Source organism: Carassius gibelio, chromosome A2, assembly GCF_023724105.1.
Source record: "Carassius gibelio isolate Cgi1373 ecotype wild population from Czech Republic chromosome A2, carGib1.2-hapl.c, whole genome shotgun sequence".
Lineage (NCBI taxonomy): Eukaryota > Metazoa > Chordata > Actinopteri > Cypriniformes > Cyprinidae > Carassius > Carassius gibelio.
In genome coordinates, this window is record NC_068372.1 from 31,587,862 (window position 1) to 31,598,774 (window position 10,913).

The 10,913-nt window shown below is 40.8% G+C and overlaps 1 protein-coding gene across 3 annotated transcripts in view; it reads right to left on the reverse strand.

The window, feature by feature from the left end:
- The window catches only part of LOC127939230 (ras/Rap GTPase-activating protein SynGAP-like), a 25,898-nt gene extending 14,991 nt beyond the window's left edge, over positions 1-10,907 (reverse strand). For all 3 annotated transcript variants that reach the window (XM_052536113.1, XM_052536112.1, XM_052536111.1), the window contains exons 1-2: positions 10,300-10,907; positions 1,299-1,393 (exon numbers count right to left, since the gene is read on the reverse strand). In XM_052536113.1, coding sequence (XP_052392073.1) covers positions 1,299-1,343 — 45 coding nt within the window. In that variant the 5' untranslated portion in view covers positions 1,344-1,393; positions 10,300-10,907. The remainder of the gene's footprint in view (positions 1-1,298; positions 1,394-10,299) is intronic.
- Between the last annotated feature and the right edge of the window lie 6 nt (positions 10,908-10,913).

A 10,913-nucleotide genomic window follows, 5' to 3' on the forward strand; every position in this document is an offset into this window, starting at 1 on the left:
AAAGTACAGCTAGTCAGTCCCACACACACACACACACACACACACACACACACACACTCTCTCTCTCTCTCTCTCTCTCTCTCTCTCTCTCTCTCTCTCACACACACACACACACACACACACACACATACACACACACACACACACACACACACTCTCTCTCTCTCTCTCTCTCTCTCTCTCACACACACACACACACACACACTCACACACACACGCAAGAACGTCTCAGATGTTTCTATGGAGACGTTTTGTCAGATTTAGTTCACATCTGGAGACAAATATATCCCAAAAGTACAGCTAGTCAGTCCCACACACACACACACTCACACACACACACACACACACTCACACACACAATCTCTCTCTCTCACACACACACACACACACTCTCTCTCACACACTCACACGCTCCACTTACCTGCAGACAAACACAGCCTAACTAAACTAATCTAAACACAGTTGTAGATGAATCTGAGACATGTTCTGAGATCAGATCACATTACAGTTGGTTTTATTGCATGTCTTCATATTGTGTCAGTGATGTAACGTTATCAGAACTCCCAACATTCTGAGGTCATCAGCTTCATCTTCAGTCTCTGAGTTCACAAACTCTGACAGAACAGAGCACTCTTTCAGTCGCTGATTTAATTCAGCATCACAGAATTATTTCAGATTTACTAGTGATTTATGAGTGAAAAACGTTTCAAATTAACAAACCTTCCACCAGTATTTTAATCAACAGGGTTATTATGGTTAACTAAAACTATTAAAAACACTTTAGTTTATTCAAATAAAGCTGATATCAAATAAAATATTAAATTAAAAAACACTTCAAATAACTAACACTACAAATATTGCCTTGCAACTTAACTGAACTAAGTTTAAGTAGAAAAACTAACGTTACTAACTGGAAACAACAACCAATATTGAAATATATATATATAATAATCTATTTAAATGAAAACTGAAATAATTCTAAATAATGATAAAAACTATAAATAATATAGTGCACTTAACATTAAATATAGAGTAAGTGAACTCGATTTCTGATCTGAATATCAATGTCCCACAATGCACTGCGGTCCGCATGAGCATCAGTGTGATGAAGGAAGCTGCAGTAACATGCGCTGTGTCAAACCTTACCACGTTTTTAAACTAACCTGGATTAAAAATGCAAATGAAGTGTCAGAGATGATAAACGGGCGGTGGTGTGTTTTACTGCCCCTGTGTGCTAGCGTTATGAAGGGTGTAGTGTGCAGGGTGCGAGGCGTCCGTTCGGGACACACAGTACTCACAGGTTGTCTGAATGGCTGTGTAGGGGCAGTGGGCGGAGCTTCCATGCTTCTCTGCCGCGACGAGGCAAAGCTCTTCCTGCGAGCACGAGCGTGCTCTGAAACACAGAGAGAGAGAGAGATAATTATTCACTTACAGTCCACACACACACACACACACACACACTGGGCTGCTGTCAGTGTTTTGTCTTGTTTGGTGGTGATTCATCCCTCAGGACAGCAAACCTTACATTCCTGCTGCTATAAATACACACACGCGGCCTCCATCTCTGCATCGCTCTCTCTTCAGTCCCACAGATTCAGAATCACAGAGGATTCACCAAACACAGTTCTCCATCTCCACCCGCTCACTCACACGTCAAAGATCCTCCACATTCACATTCCTCTCAGATTCACTCACAGTACGTGACACTCAGATCCAGAATCATTTCAGTGTCAATCACTGCTCGATCTGCTCTCATTAGGCCACACCCACCCGATCAGTCAGTCCCCGCCCACTCACTCAGACTCCACCCACTCAGCACTGTCTCTTCAAACATCTGAATGTAAACCAACAGATATCATGATACTGTTCCTGCTGATTAAACACAGTATGTTAAGACAATTCAAGTTCAAAACCTTCAAGATACAGAGAGGAATAAAAGTTCTGCTGTATGTAAGTGTAACTGAAGTGGAGAAACCAACTTTTAAAGATATGGATTGGAATTTAAATCTACAAATAGATAAAGTGCAATAAACCAATCACTCGGCTCAATTGATCAACCGCTGGAGCAGCTCTGTCAGTCGTTATGCTGCAATAATAATGAGTCCAATAAAGAAAGATGTGATGTAACAGTATTCAGTGTAACTGTAAGCTGTCTGTCACCACACACACACACACACACGTGCACACACACACGTGCACACACACACACACACACACACAGTGTTTTGAGTGTGTGGTGTTCATTAGCTTATCTAAAGAACTTTTATAAGAACTGACATCTTCTACTCTCAGGCTGTTTTGCTTCTTATTATCCATTTCATGGGTTTTAAATATGTATTTGCACATTTAAATTCAGCTGGGAGATGTAAATGACTAATAACTCCTCTCAGCATAACATCTTAGAGCTGCGCTGTGTTTAACATTCGTTTCTGTGTCCACGAGCTCTGTTAAATGACTTCTGCTCTTAATCACATGCCATGAAGACTCCAGCCGTGTTTTTCTCTCGGTCAGATGCTCAACACAAACACGTATCCCAGAATGCCACTACTTCACCTGTCCGTTCTCAGCGCGCTCCATTAAAGGCTAGAGACCACTCTCTGTGTGTCATTTCTCTGTCAGATCTTAACTCCTGAAGCTGAAGCGTTCAGGAAACCTGTGAGGAAACAGTCATCAGCGCTAATGCTAATGCTAGTCGTAAGAAACAGCACTGTGTAGCCAGGGCTCTAGAGGGTGACCTAGTTTCTCAGTGGTGTCACTAAAACACAAAAATCTGATTAGTTTAGATCTGTTTAAACGCTGCTTGATCTGTGCAGATTTCTCTCCTGATTCAGACCAGAACACTTTTTCACTGGAGGAAGTGTTATTCTGGATTATAGACTCTATGTGTTTGAGTTAAAATCATCTTAATGCTGGATGTGTTTCATCTTTCGTCTTCTCCAGATGTTCACTGATGGACTGGAGTGCTGTGGATTATTGTGATGTTTTTATCAGACTCTCATTCTGACGGCACCCATTCACTGCAGAGACACTGATGCAATGCTACATTTCTACAAACCTGATGAAGAAACAAACTCATCTTCATGTCCCACACACGTTTTTTAGAAATCCTAAGCTGTCCATTTATTCTTTTTATCCGGATTTATGAACAGCGGTAATCAAATAAAGGCGTTAGGAAATTCAATTCATTTCCTTTTTTCAAATACTTAATTACTTTCATTTTTAAAATGTGACTTTAATAAATAGATTTATTTTAAAAAATTACTATATTGAGACGTAGACGTCATATTTCAATAGCCATCGTTTAGCTTTTTAATATTCACAGACGTGATTTGCTAGAATGTACTTTAATCAGAATTTGTCAAATGCTATTATTATGAGTTAAATCATAATGTGTTTGTATGACAGCATGTTACTGTTGCTCGTGAGTGCTGATGAGATTAATGAAGGACTGTTGATCATGTATTGATTACACGTATGATCTGAGAACACGCGTGAGTCCCAGTGATGGACGAGGTTCCTCTCGCACTCCTTCTGTTCCTCTGTTTCCTGAAGTTCTGCTCTGAACTCCAGGTCTTTGTTTGGTCGTCATGGAAACTGCCTCCGCTTCAGCAGAAAAGACACACGGAGCTCAGCGCTCGCACAACACACACACACACACACACACAACCGCAGAAGGACTTTAATTAGTCAGAAAACCGGATCGTAAATTACACTTCCAATTCGCCCGGGTCGCTCGAAACACACACACACACACACAAACACACCCACGCACGCCCAACGCCATCCTGGATGCTAATGCAATGTCAGGCTGAAGTGTGTGTGTGTGTGTGTGTGTGTGTGGGTGGGAATCGCTGAGAGCATGGCTGATACAGATATCACACACACACACACACACACACACACACACACACGCTTGAGGAAGGGTCTCTGTGTGTGGGCGAGTTCAACAGCAGCATCTCACCGGAGAGAAGACCATCATCTTCATCATCTTCATCATCCACACAAGCTTCATTACCTCTCGTTACACACCTGTCGTTAATTCCTCACCTGCACGATCTGCTCCAGGAGGAGGTTATTACCGCTGACTACAACAACTGATACAAACTCCTCATATTACAATATTACTGCTGCTACATTAAACATGACGCCTTGGAAACAAACTAGAAACTATTATAATAAAATATAAATATTGAATGGAAAACTAACATAAATTAGAAATACACTGTATAACTTAAAGCACTAAATTAACCGGAAAATGTCAATAAATAAATAAACTGAACTAAAATTAAGACTAAAATAAAAATATAAATTAAACATAATGTTTAAAATAATAACAAAAATGACCCAGCAAAACTACTTAAAAGTAAATGAAAATGTACTGACACTGAAACAAATACTAAAAAGCTGATTGGAAATATTTCTTTAGGGATGCACCGGTTGACCAGACATAAATCAGAACCGGACGGTTTTTGCTTAAAATACGCGATCAGCAATCAGTTTTTGGTCTTTTTCGGCCGATTTTCCCAGAAGTGCGCCCGCGTGCTACATTGTAATCATTCGCTGTCATGTCGTTTGTGTGGAAGTATTTCTAACTCTGTGCGCAGGACACGGACAGCTGATCAGCGCTGGAACTGTTACACGTCTGAGGCACAGACAGGAAGTGAACAGATGTTGGTGTCCTGACGCACAAATAAGAGTCTTTCCTGCGCACTGTGCAGTTACTGCTGTTCATTTCAGATGGTTACGGTTATTGTTATCAATAGCTAAAAGGCAGTTTGGCCTATTAAAAACCAAATAAACATCCGGTTTGTGCACACTTTCCTTCTTTCTTGTTTGTTGCTTAAAGATAAAAAAAAAAAAATCGGAAATAGGTATCGGCCATGAAAAATCATGATCGTGCATCCCTTATATTAATAACAATTATAATAATAGTATATAAATACTGCACTAAAATAAAACTGTTTCCACGGAACACAAGTAAATCATCAGACACTCTGATGGTGTTTTGTGTGAGAAACATTAATATTTCTGCATCTGTCAGTGCATTCAAGCTGTACAGAGTTTAAGAGAAATCTCCTCCACTGAAGCTCTCGCAGGAAAACTGAACGTTTAGGATCCCAGTGTTTGTTTACGGGCCTCTAGCTTTTGATACTTGATTCAGTGAATAATATCATAATATCATAATCTCACACAAAGCATCTTCAGAAGACGTTGGATATAGTGCGCGAGGTGCATGGAGTGATGGCAGAAGATGAAGTAAGGAAAGCTGACGACTGATCTGGAGTCAGTAAAGATCATATCTGAATAATATATCAGTGATGTGTGTGTATCTCTGCTGGAGGAGAACACATCACATTCATCTCTGAGAGCTGTGTTTGAGATCGGGCTTTACTGTACTCCTCACACACTGTCTGCTGCTTCACACACACACACACACACACACACACACACATACACACACACACACACACATCCATCATGAGCTGGCGTTAATTACCACTGTACGCACGACAACGCCTGCATCATACATCTTATATTTTTGAATTATAATATGTATTTTTGCACAAGAACAATTCAGTTTAATGCATTATATACTTTAGATTAAATAAATACATTTCATTCTATACATTTTTGCATAATATTTTGTACTATAAGAATTCTATTTAACGCATTACAACAGATGAAAAAATTCATCCAATTAAAATAATTTTGGGGTAATGATTCACATCTATATATTTTTAACTTGAGCCAAGACAAGTATATATTCATAAAAATACATTTTTGCATTACATATTACACTATAAGAATTGAATTTAATGCATTATATCAGGGCCTGAATTTCGTTTTTTAAACTGGGGGGGAATTCCCCCCTTACTTGGGTCACATGGGGGGGATCTAAAGATTATGGGGGGGAGAATAACTTTTGATGCATCGGTCTAATTTAATCATGTTCATTTATTAATATCTACAGATTTGTATGCATGAATTGTGCATTTCCAGTTCTCAAATCAGTAAAAAAAAAAAAAAAAAACCTTTATACAAAATACATCATGCTCTTCAAATTGACATTAAGACCTCTGTTTAAACTAGGCCTATGCTATATATTAATGTCTATTTCAGTTCATGTGTTTCAGTTCAGTTCAATTCTTTGCTTTTTTTTTTTACTTTTGATATTGATATCGTAAATTGATATTAAGAACTCAGTTTAAACTATAAGTATTTATGTCTTTCATACATTTCAGTTCTATTTCAGTCATTTTTTTTCCATTTCCTTTTTTCATGTGACTTATTCTAAGTTTCTCAACTGTCTCCTCATCTTCATTTCTTTCCATTTGATGATGGCTCTGTTGAAGTCAAACTGCTCAAGGGAAGGTCCAAGCTCTGAAATGATCATTAGATTTGTGAGACTTGTATTATTCAGTGAATTTCTGAATTTAGTTTTGATCCTGTTTTGTGTGCTGAATCCACGTTCAAACGACACACTCGCTACTGGTATGACCATGGCTGTCTTAATGAGTTTCTCCATTTCAGTGAAAACTTTTTTCTTTGGATCGTGATCTGCATCATCCGAACTTGTCTTTCGCTTCAGCCAACGGTCCATATTTAAACTACTACGCTAACCAAACAATTCATTGTCTGTGGCCGTGTTTGTGCGCGCGGGAAATATGCTGCGCATAATGAATAGAAAACAAGGGGAAACGCGCAGTCACATGCTCAAACAAGTGGAAAGCTCGGGCGCGCGCGCCGCAGTCTCATTTCCACAAGCGCTTGCACTCTCGTGGCGTCTGTCGTTGCCATGCAACCAACTGCGCTCTCCATGATGACAAGAAGGATCAGCAAAATATTAATTGATTTCTAGCCCTTGCGTTAACTTTATTACTAGATATATTTATAGAGATATTTATGGAGATGAAAAATAATAAAGGCGTCCTGTACAGCTATGATCAGCTGTTCGACAGAGCATTCAATGTTGTGACGCTGTAAGCTGATCAGTTGGTTCGTTGCTGCCGCGCTCTATCACTCGCACACCATAAAGAGCAAAATGTTTTTTAATGTTTCAGTTTCGTTGTTACAACGACAATTTGGAAGCGGATAATTTCTTCACAAACAGCTCATTTTGACTCAAAATGTTAGAATGCTGCACCTACACTTGATAGTGTGAATAAGATCAGCGCAACGCAGACCGCTGCATTGACAGCGTGAAACATGATCTGTCTACAGCAGCCAGGGCTCCGCCGTTTACTGTCTATGAGCTCAGCGCTGAGACAGAAAATGCCGGTCCAGCGCTGATTGAGGAATTAAATTCGAAAATAAAAGACAATTTGACTAGACAATTTGACATATTGTTTCTCGCATCTGTGAATTTATTTTTTAATCATTTGCTCTGAGATGAAGCAAATATATTTGTGCGGGAATTTCTCGCACTATAAAAGCTAACCTTGCGGGAATGGTTTAAATTATGCGCAATCCCCGCATTCCCGCACCGAAATTCAAGCCCTGCATTATATACTCTGCAATAAAATTAAATTATCTGTATTATATTTTTGCAATATATACACACACACACACACACACACACACACACACTCAAGGGCCGCTTTATAAGGTGCACCTGATCAGTTGCTTGCTAACACAAATATCTAATCAGCCAATCACACGGCAGCAGCTCAGAGCATCTAGGCGTTTAGATGAGGTGAAGAAGACCTGCTGAAGTTCAGAGCGAGCGTCAGAATGAGGAAGAAAGAGGATTTAAGAGACTGTGAACGTGGAATGGTTGATCAGACGGACTGCTCTGAGTATTTCAGAAACTGCTGATCTACTGGGATTCTCACACACATCCATCTCTAGGGTTCACAGAGAATTGTCCGAAAAAGAGGAAATATCCAGCTGGTGGCAGTTGTGTGGACGGAAATGCCTTGTTGATGTCACAGGTCAGAGGTCAGAGGAGCATGGGCAGACTGGTTAGAGATGATAGAAAGACAACAGTAACTCAAATAACCACTCGTTAAAACCAAGATACACACGACACACCGAACCCTGACACAGATGATCCACAGCAGAAGAAGAGCGTCTCTGAACTAGGACCGTGCGATTAATCGAAATCGAAATAAAATCGCGATTTGAGTGTGCGGGATTTCTAAATCGCCTTATAGCATGATTTTCGGCAGCCCTGACCTCCTGCAGTATGTTATCTGAACCAATCAGGATGCAGCACACCTTGTGAGTTTGCATTACATTGTATTATAACTTATATTGTAACTTGCAGTAAATTTAATTCTTTGCATATTTTTGCACTACACAATATATTTCTGCATTAAAATGATTTGCATTATATTTTGCACTATAATACAACTTAATGCATGACATATTTTGCAGTAAATGTAGTTTCTTTGCATTAAATATTATACAACATTTGCAGACTATGAGATATATTTTTTAAAGCGTGATATACTTTACATTACATTTAATTATTTGCATTAGATATTTATTTGCACTATAAGAATTAAATGTAATTACATAATTTGCAGTAAATGTAACTTTTTGCATCACAGAGACCTGGCATAAAAATAAATAAATAAATGTGATAATACGTGCCTCATCAGACTGACCTTATCCAATAATAAATAAATATTGTCTAATACTGATGCGCTCAGTGATATACTGCACACCCACACTAATGCACTGCTCAGATATCATTTATCATCCCAGCAGTGCACTACAGTCCACAGCAGCATTAAGCCACAACATCAAGAGAGTGTGTGTGTGTGTGTGTGTGTGTGCTACCGCAGCACTGCAATCAAATAAAAGTGGAAGAAATTCACTCAGTATCACCAACACTCGAACCTCACTGTACACAGCATTCCTCAACCCTCTGACGCTCTCAGCATCAATCCCACAATCCCCCAGGAGCCGGACGCTCACAGGGAACGCCTGGAAGACCGTGAAGTCAGTCCTCACAGCACAAAACACATGACCAGAGTATTACAGACCATAACATCACCCAGACTGACCCTAGCAACCACAGCAGACACCTCTCACATTTCCCACATCTGAAGGTTTCATTCAATTTATGTCTGCAATTACAGCGCTCTCATTAATCATAAGAATGTTTAACACATTACACAATATTTAACCCACGGCAGAAAACGTCAAAAAATAAATAAAGTGTGCAGATTCTGTGTGGGCCGATGGAAAACTGTTTTCGGCAGAGATCCACCTGATACAGTAGCTCTGATGGGAATTAAAGACTCGCAAATACAGTATGCATAACAATTACCTTCTCAATACATACAGCACACTGCATATCATGTGTATTAAATAGCATGTGAAACAGTAAGCATACTTTAATGAAATAGCATGTTGAATAATATGTAGTATGCATACCATCTGTTTTTTCTGAAATACTGTGTGCTATTTTTATAAAATAGTATGTAAAACAGCATGCAGTATACATATTAACTATATTTCTGACTACACATGATACGCTGCGCACCGATTTTATAAAATGAAATAGAATGCACAGCTACATTGTTGTCACATGATTTTGTTGCATTATGTTCGGTGCACATCCTCCAGTTATGATCACAGATGCACTTTCAAATTTAAATCCATTTTTTGTGAAAAAAAAGGTTCAACTTTTGTCAGTCTGATCCAATAACCAGTCAAGCAAGAAATGAAAATCACATCATTATGATTTCAGTTAGTCACAGTAGAGATGTAAGGTCAAGGGCATCGTGGCATTCAGCAGTTCTTGCAGTGTGCACGATATGTAAACTACACATTTCAGCAAATCTAAGTGTTTAACGTTACTCAAGGAGTCCGAGTGTGCAGAACCAGCACATGCACTACAGCCCGAGATCATGTGCGGGGCAGGAGTGTGTTCGGCGGGGCTGTAGGGGGCAGCACTGAGCGCACTGGATGGGACACAGAACAATTTACTGTGCAATGATAACACACTACTAAGTGTTATCTACTTTAACACTGCTGCTGCGGGTTGATCCACCGCAATCACGTGATATCCAGCTACTGGAATGCGAATTTTGACAGAGGAGCCCCGCCAAAAAACGTGCATTTGATCCTAGGGACGCGATTTTTAACTGGGGCGCGATCAGGCTAGTTTTGAGTAACGTTAGCGATTGGGTGGGATTTGTTGTGAGAACCTGGCAACCCCCCACACTACTGTACATGAGGACACTGCATACATCTGTCTCTATTCACTTCAACAGTCAATTTTGAACGAGTTAGCCTCAAAGTGTGGAGTGACGTGAACAACAGTTTAGTTTGCGAGTTCTGACTTACCGGAGGGAGAGACCGGAGGCGGCGGGCCTCAGCGCGTCTCTGTCCAGTGACTAGCGTCGAGATGTTCAGCGCGTGTCATTCTCTCTGGCCTCAGATCAGTTCTGTCAAACTGTCAGATCACTGTGTCCTCGCGCGAGCCAGTGATGCGGTCATGTGCGGTGCTCTTCATCACTGGCTGATCAGAAACTGCAGATTCTTCCCGCTTTAATTAATATCTCGGCGCACGGTCAGAGCGCTGCTGTGTGCCGCTCCGCGTCCTGCGGCGGCTGCTCCTCTGTCTTCAGTCCGGCTGTCGCTGCACTCTGCTCGGCCCGCGCTCGCTCGAGTCTCCGCCGCTCCGCTGCCGTTTCCAGGGTAACGCGCAGATTCCCGCCGGCGCTCATCGTTCGCTCCGCGGTGGGCTCGTCATGTCGCCGAAGTGCGAGCGATCACTCGCGACATTCATCCCGTTACTCCATCGGAAAACAAATGCGATATTCAATTCCGCGCGACGGTTAGATGCGAGCCAGGGATGCTCCTGCGTGGGCGGACCGCGAGCGCTTCATCCTCCTCATCTTCATCTCACACTGACTGCAGCCCTACAGCGCGCGTCTGACAGACTGACTGGAGATCTG